At 38.9% G+C, this 26,114-nt stretch overlaps 2 protein-coding genes across 2 annotated transcripts; one reads left to right on the top strand and one right to left on the bottom strand.

Annotated features, from left to right (window-relative positions):
- On the top strand, window positions 1–17,474 carry aga (aspartylglucosaminidase). The gene is made up of 9 exons (XM_078260137.1): window positions 1–324; window positions 7,672–7,825; window positions 9,126–9,238; window positions 9,950–10,062; window positions 11,790–11,898; window positions 12,374–12,449; window positions 13,817–13,924; window positions 15,348–15,481; window positions 16,109–17,474. Exons 1-9 carry the CDS (start codon window positions 216–218, stop codon window positions 16,207–16,209), a joined length of 1,017 nt encoding a protein of 338 aa, XP_078116263.1. The 5' UTR covers window positions 1–215; the 3' UTR covers window positions 16,210–17,474.
- On the bottom strand, window positions 16,793–26,114 carry neil3 (nei-like DNA glycosylase 3). Its single transcript, XM_078260136.1, has 10 exons — window positions 25,871–26,114; window positions 25,652–25,761; window positions 24,288–24,422; window positions 23,673–23,886; window positions 22,611–22,685; window positions 22,156–22,322; window positions 20,500–20,663; window positions 18,811–19,225; window positions 18,319–18,499; window positions 16,793–16,983 (listed from the first exon to the last, which is right to left on the bottom strand). The coding sequence occupies exons 1-10, from the start codon at window positions 25,973–25,975 to the stop codon at window positions 16,801–16,803; spliced, it is 1,749 nt and encodes a 582-aa protein (XP_078116262.1). The 5' UTR covers window positions 25,976–26,114; the 3' UTR covers window positions 16,793–16,800.

Below are 26,114 nucleotides of genomic sequence, written 5' to 3'. Positions count from 1 at the left end.
TGTGACACAACAAGGAAGTTTAATTGTAAAGTTACATTAAACCGAAGTGTAGCGAATTCTCTTTTTAAACATACTAGATGTTACACTTTCCTATGTTGCGCATTCTGCTGTGACAATACATACTACGGTGGCGTGAACAATAGCAATGAATAGGAAACAACGTTAGCAGTCTTCTGTGTCGTTGTAATGTTCATGCAGCGTTTTGTAAGGACAACATGTTTGTATCGCTCCTGATTCCTACTTTAACGGTACTGTTTCCACTTGGGCATACATCACTACCTCTCGTTATCAATACGTGGCCATTCAAGAATGCAACGGCTGCAGGTAGGCCACACGTTAGCCTACTACGTGTTTACACGGAATTGTTTAAAAGTTTAATTCACCCCAGCCTAGAGTTCAGTTGTGACATTGTGCCCAAAATCTGCCCACAAACAAATACATTACGCACCCAAAATTAATATAATATATATAGTGTACGTTGGTTATTTGCTTTCATCGCTTTGAACACCAGCACATTGTTTATGTGCCTGGGCGTTAAATAATTAATTGGACAGATCGGTTGAATTGCTGCAATATACTCTACTTTATACGGTAGATTAGTATTATATTAGTATACAGAAGGCTATTCTAAACTTTTTACTGTACTTTCACTTTCAATTTGAAGATGAAAAAAGTAGTTTGGTCACCAGGTTAATTGCTAAGTAGGCTATTATATTTGATAATATTGATCTTAAATGGTCTCAAATGTATTCTGTAAATAAGTGTTTTTATGCAGGGAGAATCCTCACAGAGCTGTTATTCTAGGATATCATCTGCTGTTGTTGTGGAATGAATCTACTTTAAATTCTTAGCTAGGCTACATGTCTAAAAGTGTTAGTTGCAAAAAAGTAACTTGCACACTGTGTCATCATGCCCCAAAAAACTACATGTAGTTGTATTTAATTCAATAGGCTTAAATGGCAGTGATGTTTTTATTTTTTCCTTCTTGATTATTTTGTTTAATATTGTGTTTAATTTCATTCCTGATTAGAATTAGTAGAAAATGTTTAGAGCTGAAACAATTAGTCGATTGACAGGAAATTAATCAGTAACTATTTTGATCTACCTATTAATTGTTTCTGTAAATTATTAATACATATATCAGCCATTCTCTGGTTCCAGATTCTCAAATGTGAAAGTAATTAAAATCTCTTCAGGTTTTGGATTGTTGGTTAAACAAAAAAAAATAGTTTAAGACATCTCCTTGGGATTTAGGAAATTGTAAAGGGCATGTTTTCCTATTTTTTTTTTTTTTGTCAACTGATTAATCAATAATAAATAAAATGATCTGCAGATTAATTAATAATGAAAATAATATTCTGGCTTGCTGCACTAACTAGGTTAGTGTCACTATTGTTTGTTTATAGCAGGTAATTTTTCCCTCAATCTTACTGGATACTGTTAACTAGGCTATACCATATTTTGTATTTTTGTACTTCAGATCTGATCAGCACTCCTTCATGTTATGCTCTCTGCATCTATTTGTACAGGACTGAGGGCCTACTACTACTGTCAATTTGTATTTTCACGTGCTTTACTGTATTCATGTGTTAAATAGTGTTGAGATCGGCGGGAGTTTTTTCCTCTCTTTTTCTCTCCTACTTTTGTTTGTTCTGCATGGTCTCCGGGTTGTTCAACGCTATTGTGGACAACTTTTGGTTATTGTGGGAAACACTGCTGTCTCCTTTGTTCTGTGGTTATATGGGGACTTTGGGTGTATTTGTGTTTAGGAGTATGTTGTGGGGAGGGTGTCCCACCTCAGCTCTTTATGACCATTTTCATTTTTGTTGTTTTCTTTATTTAAATGGTAAATGGCAATATAGATCCCAGCATTGCTGGGTCAGGCACACCTCTCAGATTTATCAGTTGGAATATCAGAGGTATGGGTAATCATGTTAAGAATTCTAAGGTTTTTGCGCACTTGAAATGTTTAAACTCTGATGTAGTATTTTTGCAGGAGACTCACCTTCGTGTTAAAGATCACAGTAGGTTACATTTCCCTTGGGTAGGTCAAGTCTTCCACTCAAACTTTAATTCAAAAGCTAGAGGAGTCGCCATTTTAATTAACAAAAAAGTTCAGTTCTCATCTACTGATGTTATTGCTGATAGGAATGGTAGATACCTCATGGTTGCTGGTACCCTGATCCAAAGAAAGGTTTTGTTGGTAAATGTATATGCCCCGAACTTCGACGATGTTGAATTCACTAACAGATTGCTGAGTAACATCCCCTTCTTGGATACACACCTGCTGATCCTCGGTGGGAATCTAAATTGTGTTTTTGACCCAATCTTGGATGGGTCTAATCCTCGAAATCTGACTCAATCCGCTATGTCTAAAACATTCTCTGATTTTATGAAACAGAATGGTCTTATTGATCCATGGAGATCTCGTAACCCTTCTATTAAAAAATTCTCTTTCTTTTCCCAGGTGCACCATTCATAATCTAGGATTGATTACTTTTTTATTGACAGTACGCTTAAATCATGTGTAAATTCTTCTGACTATTTAGGTATTGTAATATCTGACCATTCACCTTTATTATTAGATATTCAACTTTCTACCTATAAACGTAGCCCACCACTTTGGAGATTTAACTCTCTTCTTTTGGCAGACGAGAATTTTTTCTATTGATGAGTTCTTGTCTTTCAATCAAAATGACTCCTCTTCATATTCATTGCTGTGGGAGATGATTAAATGTTACCTGAGAGGTCAAATCATTTCTTACTCTGCTCTTTCTAATAAAAAGATTAATGCTAGGCTTAATGCACTTACATCTGTGATTAGTAACCTTGATCTACAAGGATGATACAAAGATATGCACTGAACCCTTCTCCAGAACTACTTCAGCAGCGTCTTGATTTGCAAGCAGAATTTGATCTCATTTCAACTAAAGAGGCAGAGCGTTTGTTACTACGCAGCCGTGGCTCATATTATGAACATGGCGACAAGGCAAGTCGGTTACTGGCACATCAGTTACGACGACAGGCCACTTCCCGTTTGATACCTAGTATTAAAAACACTTATGACACTATTACTACAGATCCCTTGGAAATGAATGCTACTTTTAAATAATTTTACTCTTTATTATGTAAATCTGAATTTCCTACAGACAACACTAAAATGAATGCATTTCTTCAGAACCTTTCGAATCCTGTCATTGATACTAATACTGCCAGGCAAATGGACTCTCCACTCTCCCTTGAAGAAGTATTACATGCAATTAATGCTATGCAATCTAACAAAGCCCCAGGCCCAGACGGGTTTCCGATTGAATTTTTTTTTAAATTTAATGGCAAATTGGCTCCGCTACTTTTATCCGTATTCAATGAATCCTTGGAAAGTGGTTCATTACCACCAACCTTGACACAAGCCACATTATTGGTCTGTTCCTACAGACCATTGTCTCTGCTTAATGCTGACGTAAAGGTGTTGGCTAAATTAATTGCTTCCCGCTTAGAGAATGTGCTTCCTCATATTATATCTGAAGAGCAAAATGGTTTTATAATGGGACGTCAATTGTTTTTTAATACCCGTACACTTTTCAATATAATTTACTCAAAACATTCGGCTGAACTTCCTGAGCTTGTGATTTCTTTAGATGCCGAAAAGGCATTCGATAGGGTAGAGTGGGAGTACTTGTTTGCAGTTTTAAAGAAATTTGGATTTGGTGATAAATTTATTTCTTGGATTCGCCTCCTTGATTCGTCACCTAAGGCCAGTGTCCATACTAATGATGTTTATTCTGATTATTTGCCCTTGGACGTGGAACTCGCCATGGTTGTCCTTTATCGCCTTTGCTCTTTGCTATTGCTATCGAGCCTCTATCTATTACATTAAGATCTTCCCCTTTTATTCAAAGGAATTACCCGTAATGGAATTGAACATAACTTATTGCTGTATGCGGATGATTTGTTATTGTATATAACTGATCCTATACTTTCTATCCCTGCTGTTTTAAGTGTTCTGGAGAATTTCTGCTCCTTTTCAGGTTATAAATTAAATTTGGGGAAAAGTGAGTGTTTTCCCTTTAATACTGCAGCATGTCATATGCAACAATCAGATTTGCCTTTTCGATTTAGTCTATCAGGGTTTAAATACCTAGGTATTAACGTGACTCATTCTTTATCTAGCCTTGCATCTGCTAACTTCACTCCCCTTATCGCAAAGATTACATCCAATATTCAAAGATGGGGTAACCTCCCCCTTTCATTAATCGGCAAGATCAATGTTGTTAAAATGAAGATTTTACCAAAATTTCTATTTTTATTCCAGTCAATTCCTCTTTTTTTGCCAAATTTTTTTTTGACTCACTTGATAAGATGATTTGTTCTTTTATTTGGGGTGGGAAATCACCTAGGATTCATACAACTTTACTGCAGAGATGCAGACTTATTGGAGGACTTGCATTACCTATTTTTTTTACTTACTATTGGGCAGCTCACATCCATAAACTATGCTACTGGTTAAAATCCCCTGGATCCTCTTGGTGTAAATTGGAACTATCATCCTGTAGGCGATCTTCTATACCTGCTCTACTTTCTTCTTCTACTCCTTTATTCCTCTTTACCTACAAAACCTTCTCTATATACTGATAATCAAGTGGTTCTTAACACACTCAAAATCTGGTATCAATTTAGACGACACTTTAAACTTGTAGCTGCATCTTCCTTGGGTCCTATGAATAACAACCATTTATTTCCTCCATCACTTTCGGACTCAACATTTTCATTGTGGTAAGACAAGGGTATTACACAATTCAGAGATTTATATGTAGATGGTGTCTTTGATAGTTTTGCCAATTTGTCATCTCGTTATGAACTCCCTGTCACTCATCTGTTTCGCTATTTTCAAACTCGTAATTTTGTGGCTAAGTGTTTCCCTAATTTCCCCTCTTTACCTCCAGAGCAGCGGTGGGAAACCTTGCTTTCATTTGTCCTCTCATCACAGAGGTATCATGTCAAAGCTGTATGATATTATCTTAGCTTTTAGCGACCACTGAAATGCTAAACTTAAGTGTACATGGGAAAGGGAACTGGGAATACAAATACACGAGGAGTCCTGGGAACAGGCCATAGAGAGGATATGATCTACCACCCCTTGTGCTAGTCTTGGACTTATTCAATTTAAGGTCTTATACAGGGTACATTTCTCTAAGTTTAGACTATCTGAACTGTATCCGGAAGTGGAAGACAAATGTGATAAATGCCATGGCTCTCCTTGTCACCTTAGCCACATATTTTGTCTTTGTCCAGATTTGAAAGGTTTCTGGGTGGGTTATTTTACTATCATGTACTCGGTTGTTGGGGTAAATCTCCAACCTTGCTCTCTGATTGCTATATTTGGGATTCCTGACCCCTCACTTGCACTTAACCCTACACAAAAGGACATTATAGCTTTCACATCCTTACTAGCAAGACGCTCCTTATTGTTACATTGGAAGTCTGCTAAATATCCTTCTATCTCCCGGTGGCTCAAAGACGTCATGTATTTTTTTTAAACTTGAGAAAATTAAATACACGATGAGAGGATGTACAGTTAAATTTTTCCATAAATGGCAACCCTTTCTTTCCTATTTCACTAATTTAGAGGTACTACCCAATTGAATGTGTGCCTGTTATTGTCGTACCTTTTGTTTTACATAAATAACCAGTAATATGTGTGTTGTGCGTGGTGAGCTGAGGGTGAGCGGTTGTTCATTGTTTATCACATGGGACTCTGTGATTTAATTAAATTATTTTCTTCTACTTTCTTAGTGTTCGTTTTTATGTGTGTGTGTATATGTGTCCATGTACATATGCATATATGTTTGAAAAAAAAAAAAGGTAAATTGTATCTGTGATTGGAAGTATTGTATTTTTCCAATAAAAAAAAAATAATGAAAATAATAGAAATGTTTACTTATGACTGCAAGATTGCACCCTGTGAGCGAATTTTCAATCACGAAAGGAGACAGAGAATGTAAGTGTGTTATAGGCCTATGTGTGGTGCAGTGCAATGCCTGGCAGGCTCCATAACCAGTATGTTCAGGATTTTCCCCCTCACACTATTATAAAGTGCTTTTTTGCAATAGACTTGTGTTTCCACTACAGCTTAACTGTACAAGGGTGTAAGACCATCCGAGTTAAAGGTGGCGATAGGAAATGGGCAGAACCAACTACCATTGCCAGGTCTGCCAGGTCAATTTGATTTCCTTCAGGATGATACATTGGACATGTTCAAATTGAAACTGAAAATATTTCGGCATTGCTTGTGACTTATCTGTCAAGTGGATTTTAGTGATAGACCGATTTTATTGGCCGACCGATATATCGGGCTGATATCGGCCGATACGCGGCTGCTGCTTTCGCCGATAGTTTTTTCCTGGCATTATTTACAGACAGGCAGCTCTGTGTTGCTAGAGACGCTGCAGTTCACGTGCAGACCATGCACTGCCCCTCCCCCACTAGCAGAGTGCTGGTAGCCTGGCAGGCTAAAAGATAGATAGAGATAGAAAGATAGAAATGGTGTTCAAAACATCTCCAGCAACACATAAAAACCTGCAAATCTCCCCATCTGACAGATGGATACCCTTTAATTTATCAGATGTACATCAACTCTTTTCCCTGAGTGGGGTATGGGAATGAAAAACTGACCCATCTATCTGTTCTGTGGGTAGATATTTAAAAGTATAGTCTGTGAGCCCATACTATTGATCCTCTCATGCAGATCTCTTTTCCCTAGGGGGCTTACAGAAGCAGCTGACAATAGCTGCCTAATCTCTTCTTCCATTCTGCTGCATTTTCTAAGTGAAAAGGATTGTAATGCTGAGTTTGATATAAAAAAGAATTATATGCTGAGACAAGAGCACTTACCAAATATGGTAGACAGACAGAATTTATAGATGTTTAAATCATAAATAATAAAAGGAGGATTTTGTGGTAGTATTCTGCTAAACACAGTGTGATGGTCTGATAATTTATTGGCAAGCTGGTGACAGTGCTACCAGTTGGTATTTTGATCCCCCATGGGCCCTTGGGGGATCAGTGACCAAATGCTTGTCAGCTCACATTCCTTGTTAATTAGAATACGTACTGGTCATCTCATGCATCATTTGAACCTTCAACTCGTCTGCCCAGAAATGTAAACGGGACTAATAGGTTCTATTTATTTCATTACTTAACCTACATGTTTAACACAATTAAAAAATCGCAATCTCAAGGAAAGCAAGGCCGAGTTGGGAGATTGTTGTGTGGTATTTCTAGGATAAGAGATTACTTTTTAAAACCCAGATTCAATACAGATGTATTTTGTAACAACACACAACAACACAACATATTACACTCAACCAAAGCAATATCTAGTTTGCAAAATGGCTATTAGCTGTCAAAATTGCTATAAACCAATATGTAAATTGTGTCTCAGTAAAGTTTCCTTGGAACAGGACACAAACTCTTTCTCAGCATGGTTGTTTCTAAGTGACCCTAACCTTTCCCAAGATTAAGTTAAAGAATCCAAAATGTTTGGCGGATGACAACAGCATGGCCAAAATTCACTGTGATATCATGAGGCTGGTGGAGGGGGTTTACTTCTTATATGGCTGTTTTGTAGCATATAGTATAATGAATGTCCCACTGTGTTGTTTTATACTGTAGCATGGAGTGCCCTGCAGTCCGGTGGCTCGGTGTTGGATGCAGTGGAGAAGGGCTGTGCCCGCTGTGAAATGGAGCAGTGTGATGGCAGTGTAGGCTATGGCGGGAGCCCAGATGAGTCTGGAGAGACCACGCTGGATGCCATGATCATGAACGGGTAAACCATGGACATAAACAACACTTTAATTGAAAGTACAAATAGGAAATGACATGGTAAAGAATATTTGTAATGGAGCATAATGAAGCAGTTTGATTAAGCAGAAGATTTGTAAACATGGAATATGTGCGTAAGGATTAGGAATTTAAACAGCTGTTTTTTTTCCCTTTCTATCCAGCTGCCATATGTGCATCCTAAAAGCAGCTGTGTAAGACAGAACAAGCCCAGTTTTATCCTTGCCAATCTTATGTTTAAGGACTTTTGATGAAAGCGGCTATCATTCTGAATTCCCTAAAACATAGAAAAGATAAGCAAGAAAGAGCTGTGAATGAAAAGAAATAATCTGTATTGATTTTATGATGGCCACTCTAATTAGGCACCTGCAGCTGTCAGTATATGTATTACTGTTACAATTTGTGCTGGTGTTGTCTATGCCTATAACTGGTTGACCTTTCTCTAACAAAGCACTAATTCAGATGCTCATTAGGATCTGAAAGCTTGCCAGTTATCAAGTACTACCTAACTACAAACATTTACACACTAAGTCGTTATCATGGCAGGCAAATGTCAGCTCACGATGACAAACAACAGACAAGCATTATTACTCTAACCATTTTGCGGGAAAAATTACTTTATTTTGGGTTACATAGTCATTAATACATTGTGGGAAAGGGAGAGTATCCCACACACTATCCAATATAGCTGCATAAGAAATACAGTGGCTATCACCGGCAGACATATTGAAACTGAGCACAATAATCGACACCTGTACAGTTTAATACAATCCAATAGAACACCCCTGCAATCAAATACTAGCTATGTAAAATACTTAAAGCACAATGTTGCATTTTTGATATTGCGTCTGGGAGAATTTGACTCAACTCTTTGGCAACATGGAGACGTTAGTTTGTTGTGGTGGATAAATATTTGAAACACCTCTCTATGATGCAATCCATTACATCACCACAACAAACAACAGCCTCAAAAAGTAGAATTCAACTTTTGTCTGTCTCAAACGAAACTGGACACTATGCTATAGGTTTAACAGATGCAGTATTTATTGCAGGGCATTTCAAGTAAATTGCATCACACTGTAAAGGGGGTTTCTATTTTTCTGTATAATTACCTAATTTAACAATATCAGACATTGGGTACTGATGTTAGCCTGAGTAGCATTTTATGGACTTGACTCATTAGTCAATCTCAACCATAATGTGTAAGTTACTTGAGGTCAAAAACGCCAACTTGTGTCCACTAAACTAGTAGTAATGTTTGTTTCCTGTGTATTCTCGGTTACCAGGGATACAATTGAGGTGGGTGCAGTTGCAGACCTGAGAAGAATCAAGAATGCCATTGGAGTAGCAAGAGCTGTGATGGAGCACACTGACCACACACTGCTAGTGGGAGAGTCAGGTATGTGTGGATTAATGCCCACAAGTATAAGTCAAATATAATCATGGTTAATGTTGGAGGGGATAATCTTAACATAACACAATCCTAAATCCACTTATTTACTGATTATTTTACAAAAGAGATTCAACATATGTCGAAAGGAGACCCTTTTTTGGTATTTGAATTTGCATTAGTTATCTTCATTTGGCATTTCATGTATTTTTGCAAACACAGAAAAAGCTTTGATCCCTATATCACTAACATCAGCAGTTAGCGATGAATGCATGACAGATATATATATATAGATTGTATAAGAGACAAGTGAGTAGAGAAGCGGGAGGAGCAGATCTATCTGCAGGTAATTTAAAGAAAGCTGAAGGCCAATATAGAAACGTTTTATTCCACTGTGGTAAGTGACTTATAGACCAAATAATATGGCTCATTTGTCAAGAAATCCTCAGCAAAAGCCGTTTTCATGTTTTCCCATTGAGATTCAATTTGTTGATTCAAATTCAGAGATCATCTTAATTAAAATACCATTCGGTAAGGTCACTGCTGTTCAAAACAGTAGCGATGTAGGTCCTCCCTCACAAGCCAAAGCTACAAGCCTTAATGAAATGAGATTGCCTCTATACCCTCCTTTGTCTGTGACCCTTTGTTTTCCTATAACCCAAGGTCAGTGTGGACCAGAATGTGTAACTTGACCTGAAAGTATTACTTCTCTGTTTATAGCTTCCGTGTTTGCTGAAAACATGGGCTTCATCGCCGAAGACCTGACTACCAACAAATCTGTGAATATTTTCTCACAGTGGCTGAAGGGCAACTGCCAACCTAATTATCGAAAGGTGTGTGTGCGTATATTAGAGAGTGTGTTTTTCCTCACTTGTGTTGGCTACAGGCGTGCTGCTTCTAAAAGATTGATAATAAGTAGAAAAACTGACAAGCATACTTAAAAAGACCATGAAAAAAAGAAAAGTCTGCTTTTGTCCTAGAGCGCTGGGTTGCTGCTATTCTTTAAAACAAATGTGTTCACTTCAACTTAGGAGTTACTAGGTGCCTTGTTCAAGGTTATCTCAACAGCGGTTGAGGAAGAGACATGTCTTATTACTTCTACCACCCACTTCCTGCAAAGCAGTCAATTAGAAGTTCAGTAATAAGAAAAAGGAAAGACCGGGGACAGCACTCCAATTTGACTTTTTAATATTGCCCCTCGGACGTTTCATGCAAGATGCCAGATTCTTCAGTGTGTATTCTGGCAATTTCACAATCAATATACACAGGTGGGGTTCATTATAGGTGGCCACAACCAGCACAACAAATACATCACAACAGGGGTTAGGGTTATGGGCCACAACCTTTCCAGGCAGAGAGTCTCTCATGACGTAGGATACTAAAACATGAAAAACCAAGAAAAAACATATATTCACTTCCTAAGAAACAAGCAAATGAAATCTCCTCATTCATTCCATTGGAAATCCTGGTATCATAAGTGTATCCAATGTACAGTACATGTACGCCTCCCTTTGGGGAAGGATACTGTCCCTGTTACCGCCTGTGGCATCTTCACGGTCGTCTCTTCATTTAGCAAGTACATACCAAAATGTCAAGAGACGTAGAAAGCATTCAGCAGTAAATGCTGGCAAATGGTACAAGACACAAAACGGATGCCACAGTATAAAGTGTTATACGTGCATTTGATACTTCAACACATTGTGTAATCCAGCTGGCACTTTTTTGTGAGTGTAAAATTTCAGATTGTTGCTCAGGTCACAGGACAACAACTGTACCTAATGTCATTAAAGAGAATGTTTTCAAGGGTTTAACAATTACCTTCATGAAATTACATATAACAGACTTTTATTTATGAACAACGCACAGGCATTTCCATAATCGGACTAGTTGATCCCAGCTTTTGTTTATCATTGGCATGATGGAAGCCCTGTACAAAGGTAATGCGGATTAAAAAAAAACACATTATATATGAAATTACCTTTTAGCATTGAAGTTTACCTTTTTTTGGCCCACATTTTGTGAATGTCCACTTTAACTCAACATTTGACATTTTCTAGCAGAATTCCACTTAGATGTAACATCAAAGGAGCAGAATGAACTTTTTAAAACCTCCCTGCAGGTCAAGCTGTTGCATTCAGTCACTCATAAGAGCAGAGAAGACACCTTGAGGTAGAGAGACAGGGAAAGCTTTTCTCAGACTACACTACCCTCAGGTACACTACGTGTAGGTTGTCTGTCTCAATAAAACATGGGATTTGATTGCGGAAGGACACATTTTGGCTGCAGCAGGAATTTAAACGGGGATGTTTTGCTCATTTAATGGTTTAGTCACTGTAAATAAGATACTTAAAAATAGTCCAATCATAACAAGACTCCGTACCGTTTATTATTAGGTGCCAAACCACTTGGTGACAATAGTGCTGGTAGTTGTCTTTGATTACACGACAGCAAATCAAAGCAAATGCCTGAAATTTCCCACGCGTCTTGTGTGCTTTTACAAGGATAAACTCCAAGGATTATCAAATTGTGCCGAAGGTGATGTTTTCTGTCCTGTCAAAAGAATGTGTTTCCAGATCCTTCCAAGTCCTGTGGACCCTACAAGCCCAGGGCAACAGTGAAACAGAACATCAGGGCGCAGCATGCTAATATGCGCTCCCATGACACCATAGGTAGGTTTTTTTTCTGTTAACACAGAATGTTAAGTTAGCTTTCCTCAGGCATTTTATACAGTTTAGTATTTAAGTATTTGATGGATGAGAGAGTTTAGCAGCATGATGTGCCAAAAAGGACCATAGACAGACCTACTGAAGTACAGGTAAGCAGGGAACAATTCAGTTTGGAGGGCTTGAATTTGTGTTTCTGTCCAAAAAATCAAATCTAAAAAATAAAGTGATTCATTATTGCTTCTACAAAACTTTTATTTTTACCTGCCCCAATTTTAATATGGTCTGAACTAGACTTAAGTACTGATCAGGGCACCTGGAGTCGCTAGAAATTTAATACGCTCCCAAAAACCTTCAGCAGTATAAGCACTATCTCACACAAGGGCTTTAAACGACTTTGTTGAGCTTTCTTTAGCTACTAGGATACCCTGGTGATGGCTGACATTTCAATTCCACTCTTCCTTTTTTTTCTTTGCACTAGGAATGGTTGCTCTTGATCAAGATGGTCACGTGGCTGCTGGTACGTCAACCAATGGACTAACTCACAAAGTTCCAGGGTATGTGGATTAATGTCATAATCTATATCATGTTTTAGCATGCTTTTTCAGTTGTATTACTATTAATAATTAAATATATGGGAGCTTTTGATAGAGAACTCTTAATAGAACAATAATTGTGTTATAAGTGCTCAACATTTAGGTTTAGGAATTGTTTTCCTTTCCTGTTTGACACGTTTCAGTTCAGTTGAAAAGGTTCCATAATGAATTGCAATACTAAACGAGATGTTGCTGCAAATCTGAGTCGCAGTTATATGGTGGCCATTCATTAAGTCTTCAAGAGATACAAACGATAGAAGATAATAATAATAATAAAAAAAAAAGATTTAAAGCTGTCGTGTGTAACGTTTTGATATTAATGAACGTCCGTTACATTCAAGCCATTGCCAAATGAGTTGCTACAAAGCTAATTAAGACTATCAGTTCCACACTACTCTCTGTATTTCTCAGTATGGCCGTGTTCAGAAGATTGTGTCGTCCGACAACTTTCCCGCGCAGAAGCTCGAGGGAAGATAATGACCTCTTCTGAAGAGTCCATCATGTTTTTTTAACCCTCCGTGTCCTCCTTGGCTACTAGCCACTGCGTGGAGGAGGGGTGGGGGGCACGTGCGCGATCACTGAAGGCTCATGTGTATCATGTGGACGCGCCGACAGTGTTGTTGTCATTACTTAAAATTCCTCATGGGGGCGAAAGGAACTACGCACTATGGGCCCTATCTTACACCCGGCGCAGCACAAACCCCGACGCAAGTGTCTTTGCTAGTTTTAGACCGACGCAGTTGTCAATTTCCCATCCAACGCCCGTGTCGTTTAAATAGCAAATGCACCTGCGCCCATCTTTGCACCCATGGGCGTGCTGGTCTTACAGGGAGGCGTGTTCAGGTGAATCCTTGGCGTATTGCTAGCTTAAGGCAGCGGGAAGTGATCACGCCATTGACCAACAAAAACCTGGTCTAAAGTCAATAGCGCAGCATTTTATTGTTAATTTAACAGCAAATTAGTAAAATGCTCCTAGGCTTATGCACAGCGCGCGCACACTATGCTTGGAACATACACACACAGTGAAGAGCAGCAGCAGCACACAAACATGCAAAAGATTATAAATAAAAAGATTACGGTGCAAATCCGCCATCATAATACCAATGCGCCAAGGTACAAACGTGCCAGGCTTTTAAAGGGAATGGGAGATGACACTCTGATTGGTTTATTGCATGTTATGCCCAAAACACACCTATGTGCTACCTACCCGGCGCACAAACCCTTTTTTTCCGCCGTCAAACTAGCAAAAGTGGATTTGGACACTCCCCAAAAGCACCTGTGCCTTGTTTAGCCAATGTTTAAACCCTTGTCTTATTCCTGTCCTGCAGTCGTGTTGGGGACTCTCCTATCGTTGGAGCAGGGGCCTATGCAGATAGCTCAGCTGGTGGTGCTGCTGCTACCGGAGATGGAGACATCATGATGCGCTTTCTGCCGAGGTACCTATTGTTTTCTGGTTTTATGGTTTCTTCCTCAGTTCGAAACGTATATGCAAGCATTTTCCTATTATTGATAGTCATCTGTCAGAATGTTTCTAACAGTGTTGGATTTCATTCCATGAGACATGTTGACTGGATCACAACTCCTTTGTGCACCATAACCAGGGTTTATTGGTGGTACTTTGAATAGTAGGACTGTTACATGGCTTTTTCCTTGACAGAAGAATTATGTTTCAGAGAATATTGACATCTGCGACACATTTTTTAACAGCCAATTTCTGGTGTGAACCTTTTGCTGCAAGTGCAACAATAGAGAGCGCAGGCATGACTACATTGCCCCAAAACTGTCATTTTTACATTGCACAGAAGAGGCAAGATTTTTTTAGAGACTAAAGCTGCTGTTTGTTTCCAGGCCGTGAGAATACGGCAGTCTCAGAAGGGTTATGTTTGTAAGATTTATTTATCCAGAATAGTTTGTGGAGTACACAAACTGTTTTTTTAGTTTTTTTTTTAAGTTGCACTCAGCTTTACATTCCTAGTCACACACACAACCACACCTAAGGGGCTGCCTATTTCAATCATAGTTTTTTGAGTCACTTCCTGTAATGATTTGGGGTTGGTTGTTTTTCAAGAAAAACCTTGCTACTAGTGAACTGAAGTGTGTTTATCATTAATTCTCCATGCCAGACACATTTGTATGTTTACAAGCCTTCCTAGGGACTTCACTGTCAAAATGAAGCAGCAACACATCATCACCAGCCAATAGGCCATTTTAAAAAGTCATCACTCGTGTATTATGGTCCTATATCTGCTGTCCCAAAAATCCAGATTTTTCCCTTTAACAACTGTAGTACCTCTCTCCAAAAAGGGGAATTTTACTTAAACTAATTAGCTTGCTATCTTTGGTGGAAAATAACACCTAACATGGTACCATGGTACAGTATCTCCTGTCAGAAGTATTCACTGGGGAATAAGGTTACTATAACTTTTCCACTTTAAAATCCCAAACTTTTGTAAAGTCAATTATAGGAAATTGCAATATGTTACTCATTGTTTTATAAATCTGACCCTAGGCTAATGGAGTCAATGGCACTCATAGTGTCTGTGTAGAGCAAGCAATTTGCATTGCGGTGATGGTAAATTACTACAATTTCTCCCCATTTGCTGATTTTACACACTTGGGAACACCTAAAAAGTAGTGTGACGAGTCGACTCTCCGGAGTAAGGCTCCAAGTATTACTTAAAAAAAAAAAAATAAAATCATATTTAATCACTGTTTCTTGACATCAGATTTGTTTTCATCAGATTTATCCCACGCCATATCCACGAGGCGCAAGCACATACCCATCATCATCCTAGTTTGTGGCCCTGACAGCACTTGTTAGTTTTCCCTCATGTGAACTGCATGTTATTCTGCCAACAGTTATTTGGCCGTGGAGCTGATGAGGGCCGGGGCAGATCCCTCGGCAGCCTGCAAGACGGCCATTTCCAGAATCAAGAGGCATTACTCAGAGTTCTTCGGAGCCATCATCTGTGCTAACACAAGTGGCCATTATGGTGAGTGTTAAGGTTGACAAATACAGACTGTTCAGCTACTGCCAAATGTACTAAGACACAAACACCTGATATACACACACACACACACACATCTACAGAGATGGAGACAAGCAGATGTATGTGCATATCACATTGATAAGGGCAGTCTTTTTTAATTGCATTTGCTTTTCATTTTTATAAATAATTCAGATAGCATGTTAAACTTCCTAATAAATGTTCTGAAAAAAGTATTATTCAAAACAATTACAAGACAATCCAGTATAAATTTGGCCTGAACAGATAAAATATCTGTATGACAAATAAAACCGTTCGCTGTAATCTCAACAGCTTCTTTTTAAATGGTTATTTTAACCAAAATGCTTAACCAGAACAAATCATGTATATACAAATAATGAATGTATCTAGCCTTGCTACAGTAATAAACAAAAAAAAATGTAACATTGAAATTAGGCCATTTGACATTGACTGATCAATGGCACTTGGACAGTGAGCATGAAAGCCTGTTTGGCGTTGTTTGGTGTTATTTTGTGATATTTGAATGTTGATTTTTAATAGCAGTATTACATTTGGCCTTAAGAAAGGAGTAAAACATGTTGTTTAATTATTTTCCTCTTTTGATCTCCTAAGGTGCGGCCTGTAATAAAGCCCCTGGCTTCTCCCAGTTCCACTACATGGTGTCAGACTCGGAGTCAGACACGCCACTCCTGAAATCTGTGGACTGCTTTTAAATGGTGTATGATTTTGTGCATCTCTTATATGATGAAATGAATTAACACTCTCCATCCTGCATTTTTATGCTGATGATTTTGGTTTTAATTCATGAATAAAATGTACAAACAAATGTGAAAATTGAATTAAGATGAGATAAACTTGTCATTTACAAGGAAATTGTTCTTGCAACACATGCTCCAACAATTGACAAAACATAAAAACAACAAAAACCATCTGTAAGGTCACCCTCCAGCAATCACTAAAAAAAAAAAACATACAATACAAACATCTGACCTGTCCCTCATTAAGCACACGTGGAACATACATCTTTAAAGATGGACATTGATAGGACATGATACAAACAAAATGGGATTACACACTTGATTAAGTACATTAGGTAAAATGTTAGTACAAACGTGGTTGAGCATGCTCTGAAGGTCATAGAATTGATTTTGTTATTCTCCAATAAATGTTTAGTACAAATCTACAAATTTCACGATGTTTTAGATTGATGAGTTATCGGTTCCCTTTCCATGTCCATTAATGTATATGAACATACAGTATAGGCATCTGGGTTTCATGTAGAAGTAATGCATTGCTAAAACACACTAACAACCAGGGAGGATGGATACCCCTGGTCCATTCTCTGCCCACTGGAAAAAGTCACACTGTTTACCCTTTTGAAAGCTGCAGGTGTAGAAATTCCGGCCATTGTTGGGTCCCAGTTTCAGAACTGTCCTCATTAAACAGCGTTTCCCATGGTGACAAGAAGGGAAATGCAAGTCAGCCCACTGCAACAGAGAAAGTAAGGCTTTATAAACTTTGTTGTTAACTTTTATTTCAAGCATTCAAATGTGATGCCAACATATTACAATGTGGGTGGATGGGCTAAAACTAGAGATACGTTAAAGTGGTGTGGTATCTGACGATTTGCACTTTGACTTGGGATTTGGTGTGAGGAGATGCGTGAACTTTGCCCCACTTGTGTTGACGGCATCTGGAGGCTGTTAACATGAACAGATGGCCGCCAAGACAGAAGAGTCCGGTTTTTGGGGTTGGGCCAGATAGGGGGCATCGATTGGTCAGTTCCCTACTTCAAACATATACTTACACATATCACGCCGTATGTTATTACAATGTAAAGGATATATACTGAATTCACATGAAGAAAAGGCAGAGCAACAAATTTTGAAGATTGGGTCGGTCGTCTCTCCAGATGTCAATGGAGTCTGTAAATTGATGCTGGAATCTTTGATGTAATAAACCTTTTTATAATCAAGAACAGTGTCAAAGAAGTTCCTTCTCCACACATCGCCAACGCAGTGCTGCAACTAAATATACAACAGTGGCCATATTATGCTCATTTTTAGGTTCATAATTGTAATTTGAGATTGTATCACAATAGGTTTACATGGTTTAATTTTCAAAAAAAAACACCATATTTTTGTTGTACTGCACATTGCTGCAGTACAACAACATTGCTGCAGAACACAGGCCTCTTCGGCCTGTGTTCAGGTCTCTGTTTTAGCTACCAAGTGAGACCTCGCAACTTCTGTAACATCTTTGTTGTCAGTCGCACATGCGCAGTAGCTAGGTAAGGATTACATGAGCTAGCTAGGCGTTTCTGCAACTTCGGCCTGTACAAGGCAGGATTAGCTGGGAGACTCATTCTAAACGAGGGCGCACTTCCAACTTTGTGTGGAATACCTGCAGAACAGGGACATGTAAGTAGTTCTATACAATTTATTTTGTAGATTAGGGTGAATTCGTTAGTGTTGTAGCAGTGTTTTGCCATTGAGAACGAGCTAGCATGCTAGCGCTAGCATGCTAACGGTTAGGCCCCTCGTCTCGGCTAGTTACGTAGAAAGCCGTGCAGATTTTGAACAGCTCACCCGGAGACTGAAGGCAGGACACATTCAGAAACCCGTATCTCACTCAAAGCAGCATGGATGGATTTTTTTTCAAAGTTTGTATGCGTGTGGAAGCACCAGAGACACAAAATAACACCCCAAATCCCAGAAAAAGTGATTTTTTTCATAATATGGGCACTTTAAAACAAATAAATTAGAGTTGTTTATTTTCCAGGCCACACAATGCCGTAGAGATGAGTTGCTTTCCATTTTCACCTCAAAGAAGTTACACTTGGTCTCTCTGGGAAGCGAGCAGGCGTAGAACTGTCGTCCCTTATTCTCCCCCTCCTTGTGGACGGCTCTGAGGACAGCTGGACGACGATGGGAAGCACAACAAGGGACACTGGGACTGGAAGAAATGGAGGAGCTGTGGCTTGTTGCTTCTAGATGGCGCATACTGACAGAAGTGGGAAAAAAAAAAAAGTCTTATTATTTTTGAAATAAACTGAAAACAAAACACAAGTATACCTGTCACGTCAAACCTCATTAGCGAGCAAACAACATCTCTTCAGCTGTGTGTGGTGATGTGTTGGTAAATAAAGGTTTGCAATATCCTACTATGGCTAGTCATCAATCCAAACTTATTTTTTAACCATGTTGCATAAAAAATGTTTTTTTTTTTTTTATCCCTCTTATCTCCCTGAGGTTGCAAAAAACTTATTATATTATAAACTTATTCATGAATAGCCAAGCGAGAGATTCACTCACCCTGAGTTGGGAGCTCCATTTTGAGCATTGTTACCGGGAAAGGGACTGTGATCAATTCTCATTTTCTTGGACGGGTGACTGTAGGAGGCCAGTGATTCCCCATTGGAGAGCTCGGCACTTTGCCTCTGCCAGCCACCAGAGGCGTAATTGGGGCTTGTTGTCCCTTGGCAGACACTGTATTTATATAAACCTCGCTCTGCCGCCAAGGAATTCAAATGACTGCCGGCTGAGGAGAGTGGGGAGTTTACAGGCTTTGGCTTCTTGCTCAAGTCAGAGAAAACAAGGGTGGAAGTGCCGAATGCACTCCTCCAGTTGACTTTGAGCTCCTCTTGTGGCTTCTTGAAGGCAGTGCAGGGGTATTTAATCAAATCAGTGTTGAAGGGTGATGCCTCAGTGTTATCGTCATCTTTGTGGACTGTGGAGATGGAGCCAGAGTATAAAACTCATTTTATGTTCGGCAGCTGGAGCTTATTCTGATGAACTGGCTGTTCTTATTAAATGCAGGTTGTTGTTGGCTTTAAGTGGTTATCTTGCCATAGCATTTACCATTAAGCAGCAGACTGCCACGCTGTGTCCTCAAATAAAATACTGCACAATATGTTGTGCTGAAGATGCCCTCATGCAAAACTCTGTGAAATAAGCCCCCGCATGAAAAAACTCTGAAAATAAGTTTATGTTTTCAGTAATGGTGAACTACGATGCCTGACATCAGAGTCATTAACACAGAGCTGTAAATAACTATTACTCTCGCCTCCCTCAACAACCATTAATGTGCCATTGAGCAAGGCACTTAAACCCCAACTGTTTTAGTGAAGCAGCTTAGTGGTCAATAGTAGAAGGTGGAAATGTACAAATGCAAATCAGGGAACTTTGTACATGTATGCACATTTAGATCTAGTAGACTCATATTACTGGACAACTCCATTAAAACTCAAAGTATTTATACCCCTAAAAAGTTGTCATGTTTTATTGTTTTAAAACACCAAATCAGAGGGGATTGAAAATACCCTTTTAGTAGGTCTCTACACAGTAATCTCAATTAATTTCTAATATAATGTACGCAATGTAATTTGTTTAGATTGACAACATTATCTGAACCAACTGCAGGAGTCAACGCCTGACAAATCATAGTCCGCTATTTAGCCTCGCTTAGATGAACCTTGGGCAAAGTGTAGTCTTGAGTGATTCTCAGACAGCTGTACAATCAGCTGTGATTAAAAAACAAAAAACTGATTAGAAATTTGGCAGTATGCTAATCCTAAAAAAAGGAGAAAAACTCTAAAATATAACAAAATAAACCATTCAACTGTGGTTTGGTGGTTACAACAGAGACCCGGGGACATTTCTTTCAAACACTAGTTTACTGCTGCCATATTGTATTTCAAGATAAGTCAAAGAAAAATGGGACACACACACACACACACACACACACACACACACACACACACACACACACACACACACACACACACACACACACACACACACACACACACCCCTTGTCTGCAGTTTTACTTCGACAGCTTGGTGTCTGGTGCCTTACTCAGAGGTACTTAGGGGTCAATTGCAAACAGTATCATTCAGGGAGCATTCAGCTGAACAACTAAACTACAGCTACTATTATTTTAACTCTTGCTAACAAGGACCTTCTATCACCCCATTAAACCCTAAACAGAACATGTCACTCACCCTCAGGTCTTGGAGTGAGGCAGGCATCACAGGCTTTTGCTGCTGGCTGGTTGATGAGCGTGCAGAGTTGACAGGCCCAGTCCTCTTCCTCCTTCTTAGCCACGTTGTCATTGGTTCTCTCATTGTAGGCCCAGCCAATCAAACTGTTTCTGACTGGGAGCTTACTAGATAAAGGAAACGCAAGAGTGACTATGGTGATCCTTACAAACCTTTGTTGCTTAAACAGGCATACTAATGAGTAAAATGTGTGCACTGACGCAGAAATAAGGTTACTTCTTTGAGTTTACACAGACACACACACTTTTAGAACACTATTAAAATACGTGACACATCAATGAGGGCAGACAAAATGTTTGGATCATTTCTACATTTTCTAATATTTTGTCCACCCCATTTATATCAATGATGGTAGACTACATATTACAAACTACAGTCTCCAAAATGACCATACAGTTGAAACAACTTTCTAAAACGTTTAAACAAAAACTGAACAGTATAACCTTCATGATGGAAGGATTTCTGGAGGGCTTTTGTATTACAGTGCATTAGCTTTAACGAGGTGTACCTAATAAACTGCCAACTGAGTATATTTTGATTTTTGGGAAATTACTCTTCCATACAGGGAAATGTGACATAAATTACTATTTCATTGTATTACCTTACAGTTTACCAGAATGGTTTGTAATGTGTGCATATGTAAACATACAGTCCCCTTGATTACTTAGTCCTTAGGAACTGCAAATGCAAAATGAGCAACAAATATAAAATATTCAACCGCTATTATTGGAACCTAATTATGTAAAAATACAGGCAAAGAGAAGAGGCAACTTTAAGTAGACAAACATTTGCAGCTCAAGCTGAGAATGAAGAAATGCGACACGGCGACGTGTTTCGTATAATTGCTCCAAGCATACATGTTAGTGCTCTGACATGAAGCTCGTCTATGTTTGACAAGAAGGCAAATCTGCAATGCCAACAGCCATGGAGGAGGAAAGTAGCAGCAGCTTTCGGGAAACTTTCCTCACAGATTGCTTTATCAGCTATGTAATGTGTTGTAAGGGCTTTAGGCTCTAACCCCTCGCAAAGCTTTGCTCAAATACAACCCAGGAGGTGTTGAGCCTGTGCCCTGTCTGGCAAACACAGCCTTATATGCGCACTCATTTCCCCCCACCCCATAACACTTCCCACTCCCTGCCAAGCCCATCTGCCTGCAAAGATGGCCTCTCTAAATTTGAACATATTATCTAAAAGGCTTTAGAACTTTCTGCAAAGACTAGGTTTGGAAAAATGACACCTAGCTTACAGTGTTGCCCTTTGGTATTCAATTAAAATCATCCAAGTGTATTAAGAAGAATCAAAAGCCTACAAAAAAGGTTTTATCCTATATTGGAACATTTTATTGGCAAGAATTTACTAAGCATCATCTAGTTAATTTTTAAAAAGTAAATACACTAAATGTAACGTAAGCCAAACAATTATTATTATTCATATAGAATTATAATATATAGTATGCTTTCCCTTGAAACTACTGAAAAAGGGGCATGGTGTCTTACTTCAGGTACTGGAAACATTATTGGTATCATATATTTTCGAGCAACAAGAATGCAAGACAATGCATTTTCTTTCAAAGTGCCAAAGGTCTATGAGGATTTCTACCTGATGTCAACCCCGCTGGGATCTCCCTTCTGACAGCTCTGGCAGAAGTAAGTCACCCGGCCGTTGTCTCCAAGACGACAAGCTGTGATGACATGAAAGCACTGGCCACACTGGGGACGCTTGTAGACTTTGTAATGTTTGTAGAGAGGAGAGCCAGATTTGCGACACTGAGGAGGGTAGACCAGTGAATAAAAAGATGAGCATAAAGAGAAATTTGTCTGTTATGCATGGACAGGAACATTTGTTTCATCTATTCTCCTGGCAGTAGGGCTTTGGGCTTTTCTCTCCTTCCTCAGCAATACAGGATTTTAAGTTAATCCATTATTTCAAGTCAGTCTAAATGAGGTATCAACTAAATACCTAAAGTGAATGTGTCTGCACATACAGAGCTACGATTGCCACCAAAACTATTTTAAATCCATATGTTTTTGCGATGTACGTACAAAACGTCTAACCTTGTAAAACAGAAGAGTGAAATCACGCGTCATCTTCACCAAGTGGTGGATCTGCTCGTCTGTCAGCTGTTGAACCTAAATAAAGAAGAATGAAGCTGCACAGTTAGTTACAGCTCACAGGCAGTGAGTGAATAAACCTTATTTGTATAGCTCTTCATTTCAAAACAGAGACGAAAGGCACTTCACAGTCAGCAAATCAATGATACAAGCATATAAAACAATAAAAACACCAGACATGAATGAAAAACTGGATTTAAAATGATGCAACAAAGAAAAACAACATACAATATATTTTCAAGAGTTGAAGCCCGGGCAGCAAAGAGCTGACTCTGGCTCACACAGTGTAAAAAAGGATAAAATAAAGAAGATCTGAAGCACTCAAACACAGACCACTTGCAGCTCTTTCAGGACACCTAGGGGCTTGATAATGGAGGGTAAGCTCATAAAGATCCAGTGGTCCCAAAAGAAGAAGGGGCCAAAAGTCCAAAAGAGTGTGTTATATTCTTAAACCCCAACTATACTTTCTAAAAAGGGGAGCAGAGCAAAGCCCCTGGTAATAGTTGTAGTAATAGTAATAGCAGCATTCATGGCGCAGAGTATCTCAAACTGGCAACGGGTAGGCCAATCAATAAAATCAAAAAACCCTTCTTTTTTGTATAATGAAAATATTCCCTAAGAGCAATGTGAAGCATTGTCTCTTTCCCATTTCACAGGATATGATTTCCAGATCAGAAATAATACATATTTGATTTTTTTTTTTTTTTTTAAATAAACATGTTCTAAATCAAAAGGTGTAACCCCTATTTGAGTCTCAATGAAGACTATACATTCATAGAAATAAATGAAAAACATTTCCAATTCCAAACTGCACACAGTGGAAGGCACGTCTGTGTGCATCTGTCGCAATGCGCTTCTTTGTCATTTCCCTGTTTCACCCTTCTCATTTCAATGCATCACTCAATAATACAAGGGCTTACACTTTTTTTTCTGAGAGTTCTCTCGCATTTTTATTGTCTTCTTTTTTGTTCCTCTGCTGTACACAATCCATCATCTTGTCCATACCTTCACGGCTGGGTGGAGGCCCGAGTCAAACAGGGCTTCGTTTTTAATAATGTTGCCGACTCCTGGCATAACGGCCTGGTCTAGGAGAACGTCACAGAGCATCCTGCTACTTTGGCTCCTCACTGCCTCCTCAGAGCGGGAGAAGCCGAACTTGGAGGAGCACACATCCAGACTCTCCATGGCCCTCACCCTTTGCTCACAGTCCTCTGTCAACCTGCAAGCACATTGCTTTAGAGTACTGGAGGAATTTAGAAAACATATGGCTGCTGTTCCTGAAAGTGTGCCACGAGGTCAACTGGTGCATTTTTTGAGGTTATACAACTCAAAACTGGTTTTTCATATATTCTGTTTCAGTGTGTTTGTTATGAGATTGGACAGCATAGGTTAAATTTTCAGACGGCAAAAATAAATTGTCTGTCTGTCTGGCTAGTGAATAGTACCCCAGGACCTTACAGTCAATGAACAGGACAAATGCCGAGGCTGTGTTTTTCATGCAATAATAGCCACTGTCTTCAGACAGCCTAATGTAGGACATACTCACTGAATGAGACTCATACCTCCAAGGTGAACTTCTGTCACCTCAATCTATCTAGGCTATGCTGGTGTGCCTATTACCTTATTTCCACAGTGCTGTCAAAGAAGCACACAATGTCGTTAGTCAGGTGTATTTCCAGCACTGGTACGGAGCCAGTCCTCTCCTTCCTCTCAGCAGGGTTTATACGCATTGATCCATTCATACCAAAGTGGACTCTAAAAAACGTGAGCATGCAAGAAAGAAGCAAAGAAAAGACAAATTTCACTGACAGACGGCAATGTCTCAATTTATATAAGACTTGGCGATAAAAGGACATGAAGGTGACCCGGTGGTTGTAGCCTCCATTGTGCGATAGAAATGTCACATGGCCCCAACCTACCTGTCGCTTGTGTGTGTGTGTGTCTATTAACAGCCACACAAACTGGTGAAGTGCTCTCACGCAAGGCACTAATCTACCAGTGCTTACTCACACCAATACAGCTATATATCCTATAAAGAGGACTGATTGATTTTATGTGATGATTAAAATAACTATGACTTACAGTTACAATTAGGGTTGGGTTATATGAAGATATACATATATATTGTGAGACAATATAAACGGTGTCAACTGTTAGAAATTAAACAATATTGTTGATACAGTAACGTTATGCCTTTAATATCTCTGGCTGTATTAGACTATTGTGTCCAAAGCAAATCAATTATAGAAGTATCTATATTTGTTGGATATCTGATTCACTGGATTAGCCAAAAAAAAGACAAATCATGTTCAGTTATTTTCTTCATAAACAGTTTCTCAATTGACCTGATAGAAAATGTAATTGTATCTATATATTGATATTGCAATCTAAGATGACATCGAGAATTATATCAATATTGGCCACCCCATCTTAGAATAATCAGGGATGTAAAATCCTTGATTAGTCAATAGTCAACATACAACAAACAACACAAAGGCAAACAAACACACAAACAAATTTGGCATTAAGGTAACATTTTTTATGTTACTACCTAATACATCCTCTATGGCACTATATTAATAACATCAATAATACAACTGTATTTATACAGCAGTTTTTAAAACTAAGTAAGTGCTTTACATGGTTGAACTAGGATTAAAACATTTTAGAACTGCAATGAGCCAAATAAAATAAATAATACAAAATTAACACTAATGTCACACAGATCTTGGTTAACGTTAACGTTACACCGAAATCACAGCTATCAAAATGTGTGACCATATGTAGCTTAACGTTAGTCCTAAAAATGATGGAGGCACCACGTTTAGTAACAGTTATCAAAATAACTAAGTATGATTAGTAGCAATGTGAAATTCCCAATTAGGTCACATAATCTGAAACCGGATTTGGCGTAACGTTAACCCCAAAACCCGGGAGCATTGACTGAGCTAGCTAAAAGTCACATTAGCTATACTTAACGTTACCTCAACGCTCTTGGACCGAAGTACATGAAGAGCTCCTTGCCCAGAGTTTCAACTCCAGTGTACGGACAACCATTAAACCTGTGGAAGGCATTTCCCTCGGAGTTGTTTCTCTGTAAAGAGTCCCAAGATGATTAACAGCATGCAGCAGCAGGGACCATCTAAATAACCAGCTTTAACAAACCCCAGCGCAAATTGTGACATAACGTAACGTTAACTCACGGTGGATGTTGTCAAACTGCCTTTGATCTCCTTCAGTTTTTGTCCTTTTTGGACTTTAGAACGGATTTTCTCTCCGTTTAATGTACAGCCCGGACCTTCAACCATCTTCGACTTCAGATATTAAAAATAATGTAAGTAACTAAAAGCTGTCCTCTGCTGCGTTTGAATGTCATCGATATCATACACGTTTGTTGTTGTCCTGATTCCCCGCCACGGGATTCAATTTCGCTCATGCGTAGTACGG

This window comes from Sander vitreus, chromosome 10, assembly GCF_031162955.1.
Source record: "Sander vitreus isolate 19-12246 chromosome 10, sanVit1, whole genome shotgun sequence".
In the NCBI taxonomy this organism is placed as follows: Eukaryota; Metazoa; Chordata; class Actinopteri; order Perciformes; family Percidae; genus Sander; species Sander vitreus.
This window is presented reverse-complemented; position numbering and strand designations above follow the sequence as displayed.

What these genes read in the sequence shown, in the direction of transcription:
- aga (XM_078260137.1), top strand. Translation starts at nt 216, where the DNA reads ATGTTTGTATCGCTCCTGATTCCTACTTTAACGGTACTGTTTCCACTT. An exon ending in CAAGAATGCAACGGCTGCAG is followed by an intron (nt 325 to 7,671) that starts GTAGGCCACACG and finishes TTTATACTGTAG; the next exon opens with CATGGAGTGCCCTGCAGTCC. An exon ending in GATGCCATGATCATGAACGG is followed by an intron (nt 7,826 to 9,125) that starts GTAAACCATGGA and finishes CTCGGTTACCAG; the next exon opens with GGATACAATTGAGGTGGGTG.
- neil3 (XM_078260136.1), bottom strand. Translation starts at nt 25,975, where the DNA reads ATGGTTGAAGGTCCGGGCTGTACATTAAACGGAGAGAAAATCCGTTCT. An exon ending in GACAGCACTGTGGAAATAAG is followed by an intron (nt 23,887 to 24,287) that starts GTAATAGGCACA and finishes ATGTGCTTGCAG; the next exon opens with GTTGACAGAGGACTGTGAGC. An exon ending in GCCTCCACCCAGCCGTGAAG is followed by an intron (nt 22,686 to 23,672) that starts GTATGGACAAGA and finishes TTCTTTATTTAG; the next exon opens with GTTCAACAGCTGACAGACGA.